This window comes from Amblyomma americanum, chromosome 1 (genome assembly GCF_052857255.1).
Source record: "Amblyomma americanum isolate KBUSLIRL-KWMA chromosome 1, ASM5285725v1, whole genome shotgun sequence".
In the NCBI taxonomy this organism is placed as follows: domain Eukaryota; kingdom Metazoa; phylum Arthropoda; class Arachnida; order Ixodida; family Ixodidae; genus Amblyomma; species Amblyomma americanum.
Genome location: NC_135497.1, coordinates 328,507,144 through 328,530,618, shown reverse-complemented (window position 1 = coordinate 328,530,618; position 23,475 = coordinate 328,507,144). Strand labels below are relative to the sequence as shown.

General features: G+C 47.3%; 1 protein-coding gene across 2 annotated transcripts in view; it reads left to right on the top strand.

The window, feature by feature from the left end:
- Positions 1-23,475, top strand: part of SLO2 (slowpoke 2) — a 604,504-nt gene that overhangs the window by 546,543 nt on the left and 34,486 nt on the right. For both annotated transcript variants that reach the window (XM_077649885.1, XM_077649886.1), the window contains exons 10-20: positions 801-937; positions 5,540-5,603; positions 5,983-6,091; positions 9,961-10,069; positions 15,366-15,515; positions 16,937-17,154; positions 18,024-18,240; positions 19,852-19,957; positions 21,086-21,258; positions 22,423-22,494; positions 22,587-22,721. In XM_077649885.1, coding sequence (XP_077506011.1) covers positions 801-937; positions 5,540-5,603; positions 5,983-6,091; positions 9,961-10,069; positions 15,366-15,515; positions 16,937-17,154; positions 18,024-18,240; positions 19,852-19,957; positions 21,086-21,258; positions 22,423-22,494; positions 22,587-22,721 — 1,490 coding nt within the window. The remainder of the gene's footprint in view (positions 1-800; positions 938-5,539; positions 5,604-5,982; positions 6,092-9,960; positions 10,070-15,365; positions 15,516-16,936; positions 17,155-18,023; positions 18,241-19,851; positions 19,958-21,085; positions 21,259-22,422; positions 22,495-22,586; positions 22,722-23,475) is intronic.

Here is a 23,475-nt window from a genome sequence, read left to right as displayed (position 1 = left end):
GAATGCCGGAAGCACTGCTTTTGCAGCTTATAACTTCCGGCTGTTTGTTTTGGGCTTTGCTGCCCTCTCTATTGAGCGCCATATACTCATAATGTCTGCGTTATAGATTTGCCACTGACTCTAATCATTCCTTTCTTCGATGGAGGGGCGCCATCGCCGCCTGATCTCGCCACCGTGACGAGGGAAGTGCCGGCTACGAAAAAAAAATTATTCCTGTAACTTATTACATGCTTCTCAGGCACAACCAGCACTGCATGTCTCCTGCGACCCTCCTTAATAGCAGTGAAATAACAGCAAAATACAGGAGATTGAGGCAAAGACAGGAAAAGGTGGTACTAGCAACTGAACGTTTATTGAACCGACACAGCGGCTTTTATAGATCAAATGCGCGTGTGCACCGGCAAAACAGCCATAAGTGAGGGTGAAAATGTGAATGAAATTCCGAGAAAAATTGTCCAAGAATATGTACATGACAACCTATACATCGGAGGAATGATAGCCGAAAACAGACTGTCACGTGAAAAGAGCCATTCTTCTTGCAGTATGGTAAGGGAAGGCGGGCTGCTCATTCACCCTGTTCCAAACGCAGGATGGCGACTGCCTCGACAATTTCCCTTTCAAGTTGTGCTTTCCTTCTTCCGATAATTTCGATGTCTCTGAACTTCTGGTAGCATTTCTTGCAAATGCGACAGGGAGCTGGCAGATGTGCCCCTCCAGTCGCATTCCAGGAATTTCATCGCGTGCTTTCGTAGACCCTACTTGCGTTACGAAGTTGAACTGCGCGCACTGTGTCCCCGCAGGACTACTACGTCGTACTTCTATCGCCGTGCGAAGTGGACGCGACGATGAAGATGATTCTTCAGATTCCCATGTGGGCGCAAAGGGTCATCTACATCCAGGGCTCTGCACTCAAGGACACCGACCTCACCAGGGCCAGGTACGGTTACTTCTATAAAGGCTGGCTCAAAAGCACGTGTTTCCTCTTTCTCTTCTATTTTGGCCTTGAAGGGTGAGCGAGAGGGGTAATATTAGCGACGATTCGACAGACCGCACGTCACCGAGGCGTCCACCTCTGTGCATGGCGCTCTTAATGCGCGTAACCCATTCAGTGCCGGCTAGGGCCCTTGTACTTTACACTGCTTGAAATCGAGCGAGCGAAGATTATGAATAAATTTGCCCTTTATATATCAAACCCGTCAGAAACCTATGCAATGCGTCGTACTTTTGCTCTCCGGGTATATTTATGTCAACTGCCTCCTTTCACATCATCGGAACCTTTTGGCTAGCCAGTACCTTCGCATTTTTGCTTTCTCTGGATCGGTCAGCCGCCGCCAAAAAGTGGAGCGTGCGATGCTATGCTATAAACATGCAACTGCGTCATCAAGCGCTACGACCACATTTCAAGAAGAAAGTATACTGGATTTTAGGACACCAGTGGAGGTTTTTTTTTCGATTACAAGGACAGGAGGTGCTCCTAACTTGGACGCTCCTTATCTACAGAAACCGCCTGGCGCCCTATAGTTGATGCCTTCGATCGATACGGAAAAGTGGGGCCTGTGAGGCCTGTGAGGCTGCGTGTTCACGCAATCGCGTAAAACTTGGTCTAATGGCGGCGTGGTCAGTCTTGCCACAGATTGTTCGTGAGAATTCAACCTGCATTAGCAGGCGACACAGAATAAGTTAACGCATACTGGTATGCATTGGCGCAAACAATCTATTTCTAGTCCCCACGCGCCTCTCAACTTGCATTGCGTTTAATGCAAAGGACTTGAACTTTGCATGAAGGGCGCATGACGCGATTTTCATTCACTACTGACGCGATTTCAGTCAGTACACCGATATGCCAACAATGCACATCACACGTTACATCCCCTGCATGTGGGCCATTGAAATAACTGTCACCTCCAAACGGCCTTAGCACATGCCTCAAGCAGTTTACGGGACAAAAATTTGTTGCATACCTTGGCAAAAACACCTTTTTCTTTGCGAGAGATGTGCTGATTGGATATACACAGAAACATCATGACAGTACCAGTCGACCATTATTTTAAACCAGCAGTACCGCTCAGGACGTCTGGCGAGGGATGCATCCAATGCAAATCATGGATGGCGGATGTGTGATGTCAGTCAAGCTCGCGCAAATCAGAGGACCCGCGACATTGGTTCGAGCAGAATACATGCAAAGCAAATGCCCATTCATATGGCGATGAAACCTAAGCATTTTTTTTTGTTTCTGCTTGAGTCCGTGAGCCCTGGCTGCAATTCTCCGTCCATCTCTGCAGCTACCATCGGTGCCTGTAGACATTTTCATTGTTAACAACTTGCATGGGTTCGCGTGCTTTCCTGACTGTGCGCGCCTGCCCAGGAAGCCGCACCTGTAAAATCCGCCAATCAGAACGCAGCTACCACAACCCAGTGGTAATATGTCTGCGCCGGGAAGGGTAAACCTTAATAGGTGCATACAGCCAACAATTTCAAGGTGATGCTTCTGCTTATCCTCACCACAGGCCTTGTGTCATGCGTGAAACCCCATTAAATTCATTTAAGGAATCTTTCGTCGAAATGAAAAAGAAAATAAATGTTTTAAATTTTCTAATGGTGACACTACCAACTTGCACACTTGAATCTGACTTCAATGAAAGCCACAATGCGATCTTTAGAACCCCGCACGAGCTACTGGGTCTGGGTCCACACAGTTTTTTTTGAACGCATGGTCTTAGAGCTGAATGAAAAACTCCTTTTATAAACACGTATGCAGAAGTTCTCAAGTATTTATTTTCCACTGTGAAGCAAATAATTATGAATCATGTGGCCACCCAAAAGCACTGCGTGCTTAAGTTTTGTAGTGAGTGCATTATGAAAATACAGGCAATAAAAATAATCAGGCCCAGGGTAGCAAACACGGCTAGAAGAGACACCACTGTCTTCATTTACGAGGCCATCTTGTTAAGTTTAGCTATTCATAGAGTTATTGCAAACATTACTTTTCTCTTTCTCTAGCGTGCCCCTGGCATTTCGGTAGACTTGGAAGTAGAAACCTCATTGCTGCCAACTTCGGGCCAGATGATAGCGCTTACTATGCTAGGTGCAAAACGAAATGAAATGAAACGGCCTACAACCCGAGGAACAGAAGAAAAAAAACATTTTGTGCTGTATCAGAAGACAAAAAAAAACATTCGTACATAGCGGCACTCATGGGTCAAAGTAAGATGGGGTGCTATTAAAGAGTTCCGTCCGCTCTCACAAAGACATGATGATTGTGCACTTTTGAAATCCTTAATATTAATTTCGTGCATCCATTAATCTTTCCTCGTGCTATGTAACATTTGCAGGATACAAGTGCGAAAAGCTTCTATTTACCGAACGTGGCTGAGTGGTTATGTTGCTCGGCTGCTGGCCCGAAACACAAGGGTTCGATCCGGGCCGCGGGGGTCGAATTTCGATGGAGGCGAAATTCTAGAGGCCCGTGTACTGTGCGATGTCAGTGCCCGTTAAAGAACCCCACGAGGTCGAAATTTCCGGAGCGCTTCACTACGGCGTCTCCCTTGGCCTGAGTCGCTTTGGGAAGTTAAACCCCCGTAAACCATAAACCATCTATTTACCAACTAGTTTCGGGATCTGAAATCACGAAATCTCATGACAAAGTGACTGAATGCAGAAAAGAACCTCGTGACAAAAAAACTTCAATTATTCGTTTTATGTTTGCGCCAGTCGGACGAACAACGCCGTCTGCGAAGAGGCGCTGCAGATTGTATACTTAGCATGCGACTGCACATGGGTACTTTTAGTTCAGCTAGCTAGGCTGTGAATTGCGCTGTTCAGCGGTGACAAAACTAGCTCAGCGAAAAATACGCTTTTCACGCTCGAATATCAGCCACGTAATCAGCCTCAAGATCGCTGCTTGAACTGCGCTGTTCATGTCTGGGCACAACACAAATGAAATAGTATAAGATAACGGCCTCAAGCTGAATTTTCGCCTGTGCTAAATGTAAAGAGCAGCTAAGCACTGAAATATTCGGTTGTCGAATGAGGCAGCAGCGCTTTTTGATCCGGCCGTTAAAACATCATCAGACTAATATGGCTGCGGTGCAAAAGACATGAAGGGGTTGGAATGAATATACAGCGCCACATATTTTATTTCAACGGACATTAAACGCAAAGATTGCCTTTTAAGAACGCTGCATATGCAGCTTCAGCAAAAACCTAAATCTATTAAAAAGCAAATGGGGTAAACGTCAATTATCCGTGGCGAGCCACCGTGTACACATCTTCGTACTACGAGTGCTGACAATTCTCTTGACTGGCGAGGCATCGTACGCTGCAAAAAGCAACAACACTTAGAACATCATAAAATGTTTTGGTATTTTTCGAGTGCTTTTTTCAGTGCTATATTAGATAGCAATATGTGAAACCTCAAACAAACGGCATATAAACGGTATAAAAAAAAAGCCCATATGATGTCGCCACAAGCAGCTAGCCCAGTCGTAGCGTGTAAATGGTGTAAGTAGCCGTTACAAATATATTAGTTTAACTGCCTCTTTGTCGGCCTTATCTTTTCAGCTACACTAAGATATGGCATGTTGATGATCTGTGTTTACAGTTTCTTTATGGTTGAGACGTAGTTGCGAGAGGGGTGCTCATTTTAGCGATTTTTCTTTTGCCTTCAAGCCCCTAACGTATGCTGCCGGCTTTGCCATATGCGATTGAGCGAAGCGCTCTATTACGCGGTGTTGTTTTTAGTACTTCCATAAGTTCCCACATCGGGTCCGCAATATAACTTACACTTTCGCTTAGTTTACCAAGACGCCTTTAGCGAATGGCCAAGAGTCAGTGCTTCTAATCTGTAAGTTATAGTACTGCTTCAGTCGAGGTAACTACGACAGTCAAAATATGGCAGCAGTAGACTTGCGAAGTGCTCGGAATATTGTCTACGAATAATCTTAAAGAACGCTATCTCGTTTCCTTCATGCTGCATGCTATCATCCTCACGTTAGCTTCAGCAGAGTGCCACCTGTACTCACTGTTTGCTTATGCGAGCGTTAGCAAGCAGTTAGCGAGAGGAAGCCGACGGCGCTTGTGCGAGAAATTCTGTGCACGTGCCCTTTAAGCTTTTTGTTTTCTTCTTACGCTTGATTTTTCGGGCTACATAGACGACTGAGCGACTTGTTTTTTCCTGCTAACATCTACCGCACAGCAAAACCGCATTGAAAGAAAAACAAAACGAATAAGACACATTGTTGCGCGCCAGTGTGCGTTTGCTTCCCTGCTCTACACCGCCATATGGAGTTGATGCGTTTGCGGGCAATCTCGCTCCCTGCGTGTTTCTGTTTTCTTTTTACGACGTCCCTGACAACAATGAAATAAAAAAAATGCCTGTTTTTCTCCTTATTTCGCCTCACCGGGAATCTCGCAGCGCAAACTTCCAGAGAAATGAGGCTTGCGCTATGCTGTCTTTGCTGAGCGTTAGCCCCATGGAGGGCCATGCTCACACTCTGCCTTGTTTCTGCTCCGCTCCCTTTCCCCCTCTCCCTTCACGCAGAATGAACGCAGCTGAGGCGTGTTTCATGCTGGCAGCCCGAAATTACGCCGACCTCGCAGCCGCCGTAAGCGAAGAGTATTTTTCATTTCCCCCTGCTCGCTGCCGTTATGTCCTGGAGCGTGTGTTTGCCGAGCGACTATGGAAGTGCACGCGTATTTCGTTCATTTCTGGAGCTGTGTGTGCGCCAACCGTTGAACTATATAAGTTTCAATACTAAAGTAGCGGATGCAGGAATAAGCTCTTCGCGTAAATTGACGGAAATATTCCAGTGCACGGCGCTCAAGACTAATTCAAGGTTTTGCGCATGCTTAACCAAGCGTACGTAGCGAGATATACGGTGGCTCATGACGGCGTTCGTAAAGATGATGTTCAGAACTAAATTGATGATTATTATTATGAAGACGACGGCGATGAGGTTATTGCGCTGCCGCCTTTTTTTTCAGGACCAGCACACCATCCTGCGATCCTGGGCCGTACGCGACTTCGCACCCAATGTTCCCCAGTACATTCAAATATTCCGTCCAGAAAACAAAGTGCACGTGGCCTTTGCGGGTAAGTGCGAGCGTCAGTGTTTCGCAGTCTTGCACGACTGTGTGCGCATGCGCATATGTCACTCTGTAGCCAGAGAGCGTATTTCAATATTTCATTATGTAGTACTTTATTTTTCTTCCGCTCGAGCAGCTGGACTCCTATAAGCTCTACTACGGCGCAAAATGACGTGAAGAATGGCGTTAGTTTAGTTCCTGCATCGCGAACGTGGTGACGACCTGAAAACGTCAGCAGCGCTAAAAAAAAGAGATGGTTTTGAAGAAGTATAACGTGCCAATCCAGCTACGAATAAACGAGGACACATAAACGACTGGACAGACGGACGGCGTACTACCACCGAATTTATTGCACAGAAAATGGTCGTTCGTGCATGAAACATTTTGCGCGAAATGAATCATTTCTGAGTGCACGCTTCGTCTCTCCAGTCTGCCATGTGTCTTAAGTTTTCTCGTAGCCAGTCCGACTCGCTAATCCCTCAAAATGCTAAGCCTATTGACGCCATGTTCTTGTGCAATTAAAGAAAGTGGATACTTAATAAGTGCAAAATGTGGTAAGTAAAAGCGGCCTCTAACCATGAAGATTTTTCAGGAAGTCAGTGATTCGCACTGCGAAAGCCGAGTGCAGGACCACAGGACGCGAGTAGACTGACACAGGCAGTGTGCACAGCTCAAACTATAGCGCCGTTCACCACCAAAGTGCATTTTTCTTGTGAAACTGACTTTGTGAATGAATATCAGCACTTAGTTACGTCAAGTTCAGAAATTTGTACAGAAGGAACGAAGGCTGAAAGCCGCCTGAGCACACTGACATGCTAGTAGTTTGAGGGACACTGTGATGGGAAGAGAACTACATATACAAGGTATTTCACTTAAGATTTTACTCAATTTTAAAAAATAGGCTTTTTGAGTTAAGAAAGCCCTTTTTTCTCCACAGCATTGTTAGCGGTGTCGTACATCAGAATACAGCTAAGACGGGCTAACTAGCAGGCTGGTTAACTAATATTGATTTGTTAACTTTGTAACTATTCCTGTTAGGCTTCTTAATTAGTGAGAGATGTCTAGCCCACTGTAAGTAATGTCCATATCATTTTTTTAGAACTACCAAAACGTGGTTCCCTTCGGCGCTGTGGCCCAACAAATTTTGGCTGCAGCGCGCCCAAACGCATGCGCTTTCGAGAAGCTTGGAGGCAAAGCAACCTCTCCAGTGCACGCTAACTTGTCGAAATAGCCAAAATTCGTTTAACCACAGCGCGGAGAGTAACCGCGTTTTCGAAGTTCTAAAACCTGATATGGATATTGATCATAGTGGGCTACGCGCCTTTCAATATTTAAGGAGCCTAATAGTAATATTTCAAAAATTAACTATTCTATATTAGTTTGACCAGCCTGCCAGTTATAGCACGTCTTAGCTGCATTCTGATGCACTCCACCGCTGAAAATGCTATACCAAAAATAGCCCTCTTCTAAATCAAAAAGCTTATTTTTAAAAATTGTGTACAGTCTTAGGTGAAACACCTTGTATATGACCACCTAACACAGCTTCTCTATGCCGTTGTGTACTGTCGATTCAGGACCATTTCCGCATGTTACTACAACGTACACTGGTTCATCAGTGATTACTACGCATATTACGTAAACGGATTCTGAAAGAGGCTCTAGTAAAGTTTCGGTATGCCTGTGATGTTAAAGGACGCCGCTTCACGAATATCCCCCAGCAAGAATTTTTTTTGACGCGCTTTGTGGAAGCTGAGTTACCTGTAGTCAAAATTTGAATTTCAGCATCTTCTCGCCTTTCCCTCTCCTCTCGTCAGTTTTTGCACTCTGAAAGATCGACGTTCATCCGCCGGATCCACCACCGGGAAAGAGCTTCATGATCCGCGGAAGCTACGCTGTTTATTGGCCGCGGCCATGGTAGCTGCCTGTCGGCTAAAATAGTCTAACCAGTAGCCACCTCTCAACATGTACGTAGATGCGAGCGACGGAGGAGGATGCGAGCTTGAAAGAGTCGCCGTAAATGGCTTACAAACTTTCTCACACGTGATTGTGGGTCCTCTGCTGCGTGTAGAAGTGTATTACTTGGCTCAGGTGTTCATGACAACACAATGCAGTGATTAAGCGAGAGGATGTGCTTTCCTCGGAAGGTGTCTCAGAGCCCCTTTAAAGAGCGTCGCGGGAAACGCCCCGATAGACCGGAACCAGGGAGGTTCACGCAGACTCCCAACCTTGTTCAACTTAAAGACCCCACTGTTCTCTTCAGGTTTATGGAGCGTCTGAAGTCGCATAACAGTATATATAGTATAGTATTTCACATGGTAAATGGTACTACTTTTGTCATTTATATCATTCTATGATTTGTGTTTTGTGTTGTTCTCTACGCTATTAGGTGTTTAATCATTTTTCATTCAAATAAGTGTTTGCATTCTTTCTCGTATATCACTCATTGCTCTTTACTGATGCCAGCAACTTCAAAATTTTTGCATCTGCTGTCTGTATATTCTTTTTTACAATTTTTCTCACAGAAGGTCCCGTCCACAGTCTCTGACTTTGGGACCTCCTACTGTATTCCAGTGTGTTTCTAATCTTGTACCCTAAACATGCAATAAACGAACCTTTAACCTTGACAGGCGAAAGCGAACTGTCCCTTGGCCAATCTAATTCATATTTTTTTCAAAATTATCCGTTGTAAATGTCGCGTATGTTTCGACCGCGGCTAGGAATAACAAGAATCTTCTTAGGGCTTTGTTCTCCGTACGTTGTATTTTTGAAGAAAAAAAAAGCGACCGCACCAGAATGCCATGTTATTCCGTTCGCTGTACGAAGTCCAAACTCTAGGCACGTAAAACCGGAAGCGCGAAATGCAATAAAAGCGTTATGCGGACGACTAATTAATTCCCCTTCGCCAGCCGCCAGGCACGGAGGGTATAACGACGTTCGAAGCAAAAAAAAGAACGCAAACCGTAGTGCTGATCTGTAGTAAGGTAAATAAATCAAATTTTAATGAATAATCTGTTCATTTTTAATTTTTTACAGCATCAGCTTACATTTTGATCGGCTGCTATGCACCTCATGCGACTGGTCCTATTATGACTGATTAAATTATAACATACTGCTTGGCTCTTCTAGTTATAGGTCTAGTGAGTGGCGATCTGTACTCCGCAAGCAGTGGCAATCATAATGCCGGAAAACTTGGAACAAAAGCTGCAATGCCATGTGGTGAAGGAAAGCAAGGGCGCCATAGCGGTGAAAGAAATGTCTGCAGAGGGAAAAAATAATAAGGAACTGTATATAATATTCCCGCAATTATTTTCCCTTATTGCAGGTTTTGGATCACGCATTCCCATACTGGCTTGCAATACACGCTTTCTTACAATGATATATGAGCTGATTCTCTTCACTTGAGCGTGCCCCTGCGATCTCTCTTTCCTTACCCCCGTCATGTTGTCATCTCTCTGCTTGCATTCCTCCGCGTAGAGAAGCCGAGTGCAGTCGGAACTGGTTGAGTACTGCAGCGCTCCCTGCACCATTGTTTTCTTTGTACGCCCGACTAAAAGTATCTGATGACGAGAATGCGCCTACAGAAGTGGGTGCGCGATAGTGCAGTCCCCTAGTGTGCACGAATAGCCTAACTTGCCACCCCCCCCCTTTTTTTGTAGCGATAGCTACATTACGCTAGCGTTTCGAGCCTTCAGCGTGGCGGCGCCGCCACGCTCTCACGTGGCTGGTCACGTGGTGCGGAGCAGCTGCCGGCGGCGCGGCGCCGTGGCTGATCACGTGGTTCGTCACGTGGTTGGTCACGTGACCAAGTTCCACTTGGCCAGCTGTAGCCAGAGCTAACCCACCGCCAATTTTTATTCCCTTTCCCTCGCCGTGCAGAACATGTGGTGTGTGAGGACGAGTTCAAGTACGCCCTGCTGGCCAACAACTGCCTCTGTCCCGGTGCCTCCACGCTGGTCACGCTCCTGCTGCACACGTCGCGCGGACAGTGAGTGCGCTCCTCTCTCAAGCTCGCATTTTGAGGGAAGGAGGGGGAGGAGACCTCCGAAGATGGAGCCCTACTTTCTTGAAGTTTTCATTTCTCTCTATTTGGCACTGTATGTCGAAAAGGCATCCTCCAAGAACATACGGCATACTGCAGTTCCAGTTAACGCTGAGGGCCTGCGAAAACACTGTACATCTCGTAGGAATTTAAGCCGCGCGCAAGCGCCTCATTCGAAAGTTTTTTAACAAACGCGGGCCGGACAAATTGTTCAGAAATCTCAACGAGTAGGCCAGAAGGCCCTGCTTCTGGCCCAGCCGGCGCTTCGTGTATTCAGCGAAGGAAGTCAGCAGTTGACAACAAACGCTTTCGCCGCGCAAGAAACAGAAATTGTTTACGTCTATAGATGGTTCAGCCTCATGCTCCGCTGACAATGCTATGCCGAAAAAGCGCTCGCCTAACTAAAAAAGCCTGTTTTTAAAAATTGCAGAAAATCTTCGTTGACACACCTTGTATATGTGAGAGAGGAAAGCTTACGTTAAAGGTTCAAAGCTCTGTTTACGGGTACCAGTGGCAACTAATATAGAACGCATATGCACTTGGTCATCACTCTGTGGACCTCTAGACAGTGACCATCAAAGCTGATGTAATCAACAGTTATAAACCTTCGCCAGCTTATGGGCTGAAATAAAGTTCGCTTTTTTTGTTGCTTTTTGTAACTACTTCAGCAAATATCGGGTATTTCGGTGGCTGAAATTGCGTATTTTCTTTGGCGACTTTGTTCATTATTGCAGGCTTACCACAGCAGAACTTAAAGACCAACCAAAAATACGTATACGCACTCTTCTACGTTTGCGTCATTTTTTTTTCTCCATCCTAGTTTGAGCTGCGTTTAGCGTGTCGTGGTCGAAACACTTGTATTCTGTGGTGACGTCAGTAAGGAAGAAATCGCAGTGGAAGATTCTAATTTCTACTCTGAAGATCCTACTCTGAACAATTTCTGCTCGGTTGTATTTTAACCTTTGTACTTGATTTTTCATTATTCTTAGCTCTAGTTGCCTCACTACCATTATAGTCCCAGAGAGACATCATTCTTTGTTAACCTTGCAAAAGCCTTGCGAAAGTAAGCCTTCCTTAACGACCAGATTAATGTCATATTAAACTATACCGCGGGATGCTGCACTTCCAGTTGTGCTCGTTTCCTTCATGCTGCAAAGAAATTTAAAAAAAAGTGCCAGAGAAAGACATGTGACACGTGCAGAATTCATTTTCTCGTTAATTATTTAACGATAATGAAATGTAAGCAAAAGGTCCCAGGACAATGCAAAATGTATCTGTCCATCTACGTTGAGGCCGTTGGCGATAGCCGGGAAGCACGTTCCACGCTTGAGAACACATATCCGATTCAATACACGTTTTATTAGCCATTAATACTTAATGATTGTTCCTTGTAGTCATAGAGTTACCCGCCGCGGTGGCTTAGTGGTTAGCGCACTCGGCTACTGATCCGGAGTTCCCGGGTTCGAACCCGACCGCGGCGGCTGCGTTTCGATGGAGGCGAAACGCAAAAGGTGCCCGCGTGCTGTGCGATGTCAGTGCACGTTAAAGATCCCCAGGTGGTCAAAATTATTCCGGAGCCCTCCACTACGGCACCTCTTTCTTTCTTCCTTCCTTTCACTCCCTCCTTTATCCCTTCTTTTACGGCGCGGTTCAGGTGTCCAACGATATATGAGACAGATACTGCGCCATTTCCATTCCCCCAAAACCAATTATTATTATTATTGTAGTCTCAGAAATGGACACACGCCCTGATGGGTACGGGCAACGTCCATTTGTAATGCTTATAAAATAACATTTGTGCTGCAAGATTAGCCTCAGGCGTTACGCTCTCGTTCGGGCCCGCGGAAGAAAAAACTGAAACGCTTCTGTGCGGCCGTTGCGAGCAGCAGTGCGCTAGCAGTCAAAATGCTGGCATACATAAATTACGCGAACACTGTTTTCAAGGGGAATACGCCACAGTCGAGGCGGATTTCGTGCCTGCCGTAGCGAGTGGCAATAATAGCTTCGACTGCGTATATTTTTCTCCGCTAGTGGCCCTCTCTAGGCCGCTTCCAGAACGCCGAAGGCTTCAACCCCGTTTCTGGTACAGCACACTTGACACTGCTTACCGAGCTTCCTGCTTACCTGAAATACCGGAAGCTTCCTGTCAAAAAACTTCGAGCCTTTCCTTCGTGTTTACATCTTTGTGCTCGTCCTGTATTATCGCAAAGCGTTGCATAAGGAGCCACGAAAGGTTGCGTCGTATGCTCGCGAGATCTTCTCTTCGCCGCTGTTCTGGCTGGCAGGCAGCACGAAATAGGCACTCCGAGTCTTCGCTGGTGGGAAAAGAACCGCGACCGGAACACATGCGGCAGTTGTTCGAAGTAATTCCAACATCGAAAGGCGCTCGCTCGACGTCGGTGGGATGACACGTACGCGTGGTGAGCAGACGTGTTTTGCGTTACCCGAACGTTGTCCGCTTGCGAACTCAAAACCTATGCACAGCAGCTACACGAGGTATTCTGTGCCCGAGAGGTTACTTGTCTAACTAGGTACACTGACGATGACTAGCAGTCTAGAGGGGGTTTTAATAGGTTTCGGCGTCGTACGGCAATATGCTACTCCTGTATTGCATCTTTCCTTTTCATTTTTCGCAAGCACAAACCATGCAAACATTATTACGTCTTCTCTTGACACGTTGCGGGGCTAGTTGGTAAAGTGCGTTCGAATGAGAAGAAATTCACGGCGACTTTTTACGAACGGACACAATAACACACATCACGAGACGGTACAGCTCCCGTCGACGTTGGCTGCGCCAGGGACTCCGTAAATTCTAACCAGGGAAGGGCGAACGGTATGGTCTAGCCTCCGGGACCCTCAAATAAATCTACTCTCGATGTCACAGCTGTTTGCCTTTGAAAACTACCTGTGGTGGCGATTTCGCCATTTCTGGCTTGCAGAGGCTCCCGGTTGCACTGAGAGTTGCCTCTATCATTACAAAAAGGTAAGCAGTATAGGCAAACTTCAGTGTTTCCTCAGTGTTCCACTAAGATCCTTCACACGCACACACAAATAAGCACTGTTGCAGTATAATTGCAGCAACTCTCTGGTTCTTCTTTCGCTCTATAGCGAACATCTTCAGCGGTTGCCGACTTGTAGCTGTATCCGCGCAGTCACGTGACCACCCCTAACACGCAGGTCACCTCGCTCCGTTGCACACTGCGTCCGATGGATGGCGCTGGCGTCGCTCGCGGTGCAAGGTTGGTCGCGTGTCGACAGCGGGTTATGTAATCGCCTGTATAACAAAAAAAAAATTGACGTTTACGCCAGGCAGCGCAATGCTGCAAACTCAGCGATATCAGCATCGCCTGTCTGCGCTGTGGACGCTTCACGCGTAATTCATAGCACAGCTCAACGTACGATCGAGTGTCCTTGTCCTGCTGAAGCCGGAAAGTGCGCGTCTGCGTAGGGCTTATAAGGAGGTTAAAAGAAAGGTCGGCAGCAGACTTACAGTGGGTGAACACCGGGACCGTAGAAAGAACAGCAAGGAGGAGGTGCAAGGAGCAGAGATTTAAAGAAACTGACATCGTTTACGCCAGCTCTCGCTGGATTTCGCGTTTTACGCAACAAGCCTAAACGTATTTCTTTTCCTTCTCATTTTTTCTTCGTGTCGCTCTGAGTTACTTGCCGCCCTTGTAATTTGGGATAAACCAAGTGTATGAAGGGGGAGGAGGAGGGAAGGCTTTTGTTGCGTCACAACGTGCGGTGGATGGACTCGCAGCGGTTAAGTGGACCAAGCGAAAAGCGCAGCGTCATGCACAGCTGCGCGCGCGTCTGACAGCGAGTGTGCATCGGGTAGGAGGCTGCAAAGGTTGAAACGATTTTTTTCATTTTTCGCTCAATAAAAAAAAAGTTTTCTTTTCATGGGACCCGGCTGTTTTCAATGACTCGCGCAAAAAGTTTTTATGAAACGAACCAAGCGCCTCATGAAGAAGCTAATGCATGGCCAAGGCCTTACTCTCCACCAGAAAGACGATGAATTAACTGCAAACATCGTAAACACATGACAATTCAGACGACTCTGCGCAACATAATGCGAAAGAAAAATAAACCAGTCCTCTCCGACAAGCACGTCCTTCTCAGAGGACGACTGCCCAACCTTGTAAGCCACCGCAACGAATTCGTACGCTCCCGGAAATTAAACAGTCAACGAAAGCTCTTGCAAATTGTTGGCTTCCTTTCAAAAACCACTGACGGATAATCTTCGGTGCTGCTGTTGTTAAAAAGCACGCACAGGTTGTTACCAGCGTACAAACATAATTTTACCGCTGCAGATGGTCCCGTGTTTTGCTGGAGCTGTTTTCCGGTACGTAAATTGTGTGCTGTTGTTTCGCCGCAGACCTGTTCTGTGAGACTCTTACAGCATTAGTGGTCGCAGATAGGTTCTACGAGAACTGAGTTTTGATGCATTTGCGTCCAACTGGAGCAAGATTACTGGAGGATGCACGAGTGGCTGTACTGGGTGAAATGAAATGTCGGCTTGCATAATCTCTGGCTGATAAAATATCTCTAGGCGCTTTCGGTTTCGGCTGTATATTGTGACCGATCAGAAAGCAGTGAGCAGGAGCACGAAGCTATGGACAGGAAATATTAAGGTTATACAGAGAACGGTAGGTGAGGGGCATACCGTTAAGAAAGGGATAATATGGGTAGATTAAGAGTATTCCGCGGCCAAACGCCCTGCAGTTCGCGCGAATTGTTTTGATCTGTTTTGGTCGTACTAGACGTCATGTTAGAGAGACATTCAAGCGCTGCGTTGCGCAGCGTCAAAATATAGTTTTTAATGCAACTATAAAGACAACTGCAGCTGCAATCGACAAAGTAACAGTAGTCTACAAGCGCAAAGCGTGCACATTAATCAGCATTTGCAGTGCAGGTAGCATGGCCATATTGTTAGAGTTGTCAGCGGTGCTTAACTGTGTCAAACAGAGGCAGCACCCTGTAACAGAGACAGCGTCCAACAGTTTATACCACTTTAAGCCTTTCTAAAGTTTCCGGACTCATAGTGACATCAAGAATTCTTTCGCAACATAGGCCACCAGGCCCTTCCCGTTTTCTTTTTACTTGTTTCCCTTTTCCGTCGTAACTTGGCGCAGCCGACAGTTCCATAACGCGGTAGCAGTTCCCGTGCTACTCCAGCGCTCGGCGAACGCGCTGCACTTTCTCCTCAGCTGCGTCTTCCTCCCTGAATGCCCCGTCGCAGGGAGGGCCAGACGTCGGCCGAAGAGTGGCACCGGCTGTACGGAAAGTGCTCGGGCAACGAGATCTACCACATCCGGCTGGCCGACAGCCGCTTCTTCGGCGAGTACGAGGGAAAGAGCTTCACCTACGCATCCTTCCACTCGCACAGAAAGTAAGCGCGCGTGTGCTTTGCTTTCGTTTTTATTTTCATTTCTCTTCCAGCCATTGCCTCCCGCATGTGAGCGCAGTTGGCTCCATAGAGCGACCGCTCGACGTTTCTTCTAGCCACAGGCTTGAAAGAGCAGCTGATGGCGGCGCCTCGCGGTTGCTCTTGGGTTTCGGAAGACCGCATGCTGCGGCTGCGCCTGACAAACATAAAATCTGGGTCGGCGCTTCGCATGAAAGAACGCCACGAAGGGCGCTGCGCAAATTTGCTATCCTCTGCTTTCTAGTGCTGGCTATGTTACGCTCAAAGGTACTCGGTATATTATTGATTACTCGTGTCAAGCGCGCAGCAAAACTTTCCCTTTGGCTCGAGCGCTAACGTGAACGGTGTCTAGCGAGCACGCATACCGGTCGAGCACTTTCCGGCATTGCACAAGCCGGTGATGCTCGCTCGCAAGCTGTGGTGTGACCGGACGCAAGACACTGCTTTGGGATAACATCACCTGCATCAGCACATGCGGAGAAAGCCCGTCACACAGTCCTGTCTGGAAGTTTCTGGAAGGTATCAGCGCTGCAATCAAGTTGTTACGACGTCAGTGGTATTCGGCTCTCGGAACTCTTAACGCAAACCCATAGCCTCTAACTGAAATCATGGCAATAAAACAAACTCAGTGTGTCCTCAGTCTCCATAATTAAATAATGGAGTTTTACGAGCCAGAACAACATTGTCGGCTATGGAAGACGCAGTATTGGAGGGTTGCGGATTAATTTAAATCACCTGTGGTTCATTAATGTGGGCCAAAATCTTAGCGCACGGGCACATTTGCATTTTCTCGCTATCAATAGGCAGCCACCGGGGCCGGAAATCTAAGCCGTGGCCCAGTCCGAGCAGCCAATCGCCACAGCCCCTGACACACCGCGCATGGTCGATCTCAGCACCATGCAGAAACAAGGGGCGACGACTAATTTCGGCGTTTTGCATGCAGCCAAGCACGGACCTCTCTCACGTTGACTTTTATTTGTGGGGCCAGCTTGAACATTTTTCATTAAAGTTGGAAGTCAACAATGTGTTCTGCGTGTCTTCCTACATCCCAATGTTCAAGCTGGCCCCACGAATGGAATCACGCCAACTAGTACGGAAGAATGTCATTCTGCTTGAACAAACCGAAAGGTTAGCAAATAGAGGTGCTTAGCTGCTTGCTCTTGGAAAAATTCCTTCTAGTTCTCACTGTACAGTTGTAGCGCTGTACCTGGCTGTTCTTCTTAGCACTTTGCTCGTCACGGTACGACCACTGGAGCTGCATAATCCACTACCGACTTGCTGGATCTGTATCGTACCACACTGTGCCCCATTAGGGTCCCATGTCTCAGAGAGAAGCGGGCATAGCTGTCGACTCCTGGTCCCATTACTGCGTCCGCCTCTCGCAGGTACGGGGTGGCCCTGGTGGGGGTGCAGACGGACGTGCACGGCCAGTGGCCCGTGCTACTGAACCCGGGGCCGGCCTACATCATGAAGGGATCGGACATCTGCTTCTACATGAACATCACCAAGGAAGAGAACAGCGCCTTCCTTCCGGCCGCCGGGGATGACGCCAAGCCACAGGAGGCCGCAGACAAAGCCGCCGCCGATGCCAAGGCCAAGACAGGTCCTTATGCAGACGCTAACCCTTGGCCACCTCCTTCTGGGGAACACTCAGTCCACTTCAGACATTTGTGCATGACAGTCACTCGCCAGGCAAAAAGCCAACGTCAATCAACTCTCTGTGAGGACACGGGCATAACTGCTGTCGGTACCAGGCTGCAGCTGGAGAGAAAAACTAATTCACTTTTTGTCGTGCGCATTTTCCTGTTACCTTCACTATGCGCCGTTGTTAAAGTTATTTGTTGCTTACTTTTGACGTTTTTTTTTCTCAAGTGGGAGGCGTGAACTTCTTGTCATTTTTGCCGATAAACTAGAGGACTTCAAATCTTTCTGCCAATTTTGTCTCTCGTTTCTCGAAATGACAATGAAAATGAAACGCGCTCTCCGATCCTCGAGTAAGACGTGCGCAGTTTCACCCTCAGCTTCAGCGGTGCTCTCGATTTGCCCATAACAGGGTAGTGCAGGCCCTGAAATCAAGAAATTACATGTAATCTTCCATACTAGGAATCACTACTCATATTTTTCATTGTTACGGTGTTGGCTCATTTGCTCTGTGCAAAAGGAAACCGACACGGTATTAGAGAACGATCTACGAGGTTTTTCGTAAGAAAAAAGTCTGTTCATAACAAAATAAACAGCCGCACTTGGCTGTGGATGAGAGAAAGGCTGAATGGGTTATTTAATTTTATTAGGACCAAGCGCAATTCCGATTTTCACCCCACTGTAGAGAATTGGCGTCCAAGCCGCATCGCTCATCGTGGCTACCAGCGGCCGTTGTCGGGCGTTCGATTATCTTGTACAGTGAATTTGTCCGGCAGTTCGCATCCCAAACAGCAGCGCTATTTCCGTTTATGTTCCTCCTCGCCGTCGCAGAGAGCGGCAAGTCACGGTTCGACTTCCGTAGCCGCAAGCAGCACCTGGAGGTTCCGAAGCCCGAAGAGGCGCGTGGCCGGCGGCCCAGCATCGCGCCCGTGCCTGACCTCGGCCAGAGCGACGAGGGCACGCAGCTGGACAGCGAGGACGACGCACTCGGCATCGAGGAAGAAAAGTACCTCGAGAACTCCTGGAACACGCCCGCCGAGGAGTCCGAGTGAGTGAGGACAACGACTGCCCCCTGGAGGGCGGTGCCGCCGTACTCACTGCTTGTGCCGCCATTATGCGAGAGGGTGGCACAAGCTCTCTCCGTATTTTCACGCGGCGGCGTTAAGGGCCCCGTGTGCCGCAGAAAGGCAGGCATCGTTTGGTTGTGAACGAAAAATCCACGAAGAATCCCAGAGAAGCAACCTAGGCGGCAGGTGGCCCACCTAGGCCACGTGACCGTGTGACGCCATCACAACCTGTCCACTGGATTGTGAGCGAACTGGCCAACGTGGCAGATGGCAGTTAATTTGATGATTGGCCGCCAGAGGTTTCTCGGGAAGAGCAACCTGGGTCTCATAGTCTTCACGGTGGCAGCACCTGTCATCGCAGGGCAGTGGCGCATCGCTTAATCCCTGCGCCAGGAGTGATATGAGGACTCCCAGGTGTTTATGAATGTAAAGTTAGCAATAGACTATTCCGCATATATGGGCATTAACCCATTAACGCTATCGCATCATAGCCTTAAGGCGGATCGTAAGTGTTCCCTGCAGATTTTTGCCTTTCCTGTGTAGCCAATGCAAAAGCGCATATTATGTCAGACACGTCGACGCACTACCGCTCATTCGTGACGCGTGAAAGCATCCGAAGAAGATCCGTGAAAGGCTCTTCTTTTATGTATCGTCTACAGCTCATCAAAGCCAATTATTAAACAGACTTTGCCAGGCTTACCAAGGGCACTCCCGCGATTAGCTGCGGAGCAAGGAGCTGGCTTTCAGAGATAACGCTCGTGCACAAGGGCCGCCACTTGGACATAGAAGACTCGCAGATATGAGCACCGTATTCCGAACACAGCAGGGGCTCTCGGATGCCACTCGATTTGCTCCGCAAATCGCCACTCGAGAACATTACCTAAACGCGGAGAGATCTGAACACTATCGCTAACGTCAGAAAGCTTATAGCCAACTGAATGGGCTGGAAAATTGGATGTAGGTGAGAATCTGCGATTGTATGCAACAACCACTTATCGCTCAAATGTTTTTTTTTTTCCAAGCGAGTGATAAAGCTGCTGGTTCCGGTGGTTTGCTGATTGTGGCACGTGGACTGCCAGCTTCGCTGGGAATGTCAGCATGTATTCAAATGCGGGCGGAAAGAGGAAGCATGGTTGACATAATAAAGAACTAATTCTACCCCGTCAAAGCATCCATTGCAGTTGTCTGCGGGTTATAATAGAGTGAGAGCTCTGTCGCCTCCGCAAGGCGATTTCTGGTCAAGTGAACTCTGGACTTCGTGCAGAAAAAGTAAAGTGCACTACAGAGAATTAATGGCATTCGTTATTTGCTAGTAGTTTTTTTTTAGTGCACAAATGCGACAGAAGACGAGCTTCGCGCTTGTGTTGTATTTGCGCATTTATACGCGTCATGTATCCGTACCAACTAACCTGAGTGTCAGCGATTTTTAAGCGGTTTAATCGGAAATTACATGAAAGAGTCTAGCGTCTAATTTCATCAGTTTGCTGTTTTAATACGATAGGATTCTTTGTGCGCTTAGAGAAGGAGAACACGCAAGGAAGACTGCCTTGGGTAACCGCTGTACTGAAATGGCAATGCCGCTCTCTTTGCAGGATTGTGAAAGGGTTCCCTCCTGTGACTCCGTACATTGGCGTCAGCCCCAAGCTTTGCTACTTGCTTAGAGACAAGAAACCACTCTGCTGCATGCAGCTTGCCCAGGCAAGTGCTCGTCTTACGCTGCAAAGTCTCAGTACTCAGTATTATATGCACTGTGGCGCACTTTCCACATTTCATATGTACTCTCCGTATTGCATATCATGTACCTCGGTGCATAAATATACCTAATAATAATGATAATAATAATAATAATAATAATAATAATAATAATAATAATAATAATAATAATAATAATAATAATTGGTTTTTTGGGGAAAGGAAATGGCGCAGTATGTGTCTCATATATCGTTGGACACCTGAACCACGCCGTAAGGGAAGGGATAAAGGAGGGAGTGAAAGAAGAAAGGAAGAAGACGTGTCGTAGTGGAGGTCTTCGGTATAATTTCGACCACCTGGGGGTCTTTAACGTGCACTGACATCGCACAGCACACGGGCGCCTTAGCGTTTTTATGGAGGAAAAACGCTTAGTTTGGCTTATGGTTTATGGGTGTTTAGCGTCCCAGGCGACGCAGGCTACGAAGAACGCCGTAGTGGAGAGCTCCAGAAATTTCGACCAACTGGGGCTCTTTCACGTGCATTGGCATCGGACAGTTCACGGGCTTCTAGAATTTCGCCTCCATCGAAATTCAACCGCCGCGGCCGGGATCCAACCTGATAGATATACCTACGTACACGTTCTAAACGGTCGCTTTCAGCTGCCGTTTTTCCTTTGGTAATAGAATTTTCAGTAACGCTACTCTTCATTAACCGCACGAACAAAAGCTCTACAAAAGCTCTATTGAAGTTTTATTAATAGGCAGTTAGCACTGAGTGCCAAGGTTTCTGAAAGCATTTCATGCTGCTCGCTTCGCCATCTTGATCCGCGAGTTTCGGACCAGCGACATAGGCAACATCAAAGCAAAACTGCGTCTGTAATTCTCTGCAAAACAGACAAGAATTACACGATTTAACGTTCTCTAGTATGATCGTAGCAGGGATCGGCTGAGCGTGTGTACACGTTTCCCTGACAAAGAAAAGCTATGTCGCTGGCAAGCATTACGCAGCTCGCTCTTTATTTCGCTGTGAAGTCTGCTCCAGTTGCGTTCTGGGCGACAGCGTTGTTTCAAGGGATATTGTCTGTGTCATCCACGTTGCGATTTTCCGACTGGCGTGTCCTCTGTTGCCGCGCAGCAATGCGACCACTGCGAGTTCCACAACGCGAAGCAGTACAACTGGCCCAACCGATGCGTTATCCTGGCAGCAGACTTCGCCAGCAAGGGCATCTACAACTTCATTGTGCCCCTGCGCGCACACTTCCACAGCCCCAACAGCCTAAGGCCCATCGTGCTACTCCTGGAGAAGAAGTAACTACTTGACTCTCTCTCCTCTTCTCTGTCTTTCATTTCCTTATCGGGAGCCTAAAAATGTTGAGCGTCACTGCGCGGACTTAATCCGACGGCAAAGAGCTCTCAGTCTCAGGAGAGACTGTACGAGAATCGAGTGCTCTTCTCTGAAACATTCAATGCAGGTTTTTGTCATTCTTCACGCCGACGAAAAGTCATTCAATTACTTACGCAGCAAACATGGCGTGAAACGAAGACGCGGTCGGTCTTTCGCGAAGAAAGTGAACCTAGTGATTAGTACGCGCGACGCTGCCGCTCAAAAATTCAAGCTTCGTCGGCAGGAAAATTCAAGCTGGCGATTGCAAGTGTTCTCAAGTCTTACGAAAACGGCGATGGCTTTGACTTAAATAAACCAAAAAGTCATGATAAAGCAGGGCGCTCTAAATGACCACTTGGGATGATTTCGCGTGCCGTCTTTTTACAGGCAAATGCTGTACGCCGCTGTCTTCAAGTGTCTAATTAGCTAGACGCGAATCCTTGTCTTGACGAGCGCCGTTCGAGAAGACTCTCAAACCAGCTCTACTGTTCCTTGAATAGCGCCATAATGACTGCATAGGCTGCCTGTAGGCAATCATGGCCGTATTCGCTAAGGCGGTGAGAGACCCTGAAATTAGCACTGCAGACTGCGGGAACGACAAGCGGCAGTTGCTTTATTTTTGGGGCTTTGAAATTATTTCGGTTTGCTGCATGCTTAATTACTTCGAATTCTACGCGTGCTCCGAAGGGCTGAAAATTTGAAATATTGCAAAGCCCACTGGTAATTCACCATAATCGTTTTTTTTTTGTTTCTTACTCATTGTTGACATAACGTGCAACGAAATTCTAGAAGGCTGTGACCTGGACTACTTAAATTCAAAAGCTACACACTACGGAACTTCTGAAGAATAAAAAAGCTATTTTTTATGAATACGATGTTCCAACAACGTCAGATGTGTGTCCACTTTTAGCAGGAAACTGCAAGTAACCCTGCTAAAGAGTGTAGCCGCTTGTACATGCAGATAAGTTCACTTCCTTGCTTGCTTGGACTTCATTTTAGGGAACTTTTGTTTCGTTTTTTTCGTAAACATGCTACAACTTTAGAGCATATCGCATATCGTAACTTTCTTCGCAATGTTTCCTTTTCAGACCTCACGCGGCGTTTCTAGATGCCATTTCATGTTTCCCCTTGGTGTACTGGATGCAGGGTTCTATAGACGAGTAAGTGAATCTGCTCTTATATATATATATATATATATATATATATATAGCGTTAGAAATCACGCTGAAACGATCCACGTTGCCCCTTTCAGCCTGGACGACCTGCTACGAGCAGGCATCAACCTGGCCGACAGCGTCGTTGTAGTCAACAAGGAATCAACCAACTCAGCCGAAGAAGACTACCTGGCAGACTGCAACACCATCGTCGCAGTACAGACTATGTTCAAGTAAGGCCACTCTGGATGTGCACTTTGACGGCACGAGTGCGTTCTAGGACTCAAACGGTCGTCGCCAGAGCGCTGCAGGCATTGTCCCTTGAATAAAGCAGCCACCACAGCGTCATCTGAATAGGCGGCCGACTAGACCAGGCACGGCCGGGGCATAAATTTTAGCTACGAGCGCGTAAATGGAATAGGCCGAGCTGAGTTTGTTCTTTAAACAAGCTGCTGAGTGTTTAGAATTATCCAGCGCGTATTACATTACCTAGCATTTTGCGTATCATATAGTTGGCATGGTTAGGTGCCACCTAGCGTAACCGCTTCACACACGTAAGTCAACACACACCACATCATTAAGTTCTATAGACCATGTGCCCTTCTACATTTGAGTCTTCGTGCGTACAGCCTTTGTCAAAAGTAAACAGCCCAAGGGATTCGCTTCCAAGCCGTCTAGTGGGGCTCTCTTGTAGCATCCGTGGCAGCCTTATTTTTCGGAGTAGCAAAGACGAACGTTCCTCCTAATTTGAAGATATTTGCCAATGCATGACGATGTGCACAGCATGGCCGCGCAGCAAACCCTTTTGGGCTCTGTGCTTTTGACAAAAGCTGCCCCTCCCCTCCTCGTTCGGGCTTAATAATAATAATTGGTTTTTGGGGAAATGAAATGGCGCAGTATCTGTCTCATATATCGTTGGACACCTGAACCGCGCCGTAAGGGAAGGGATAAAGGAGGGAGTGAAAGAAGAAAGAGGTGCCGTAGTGG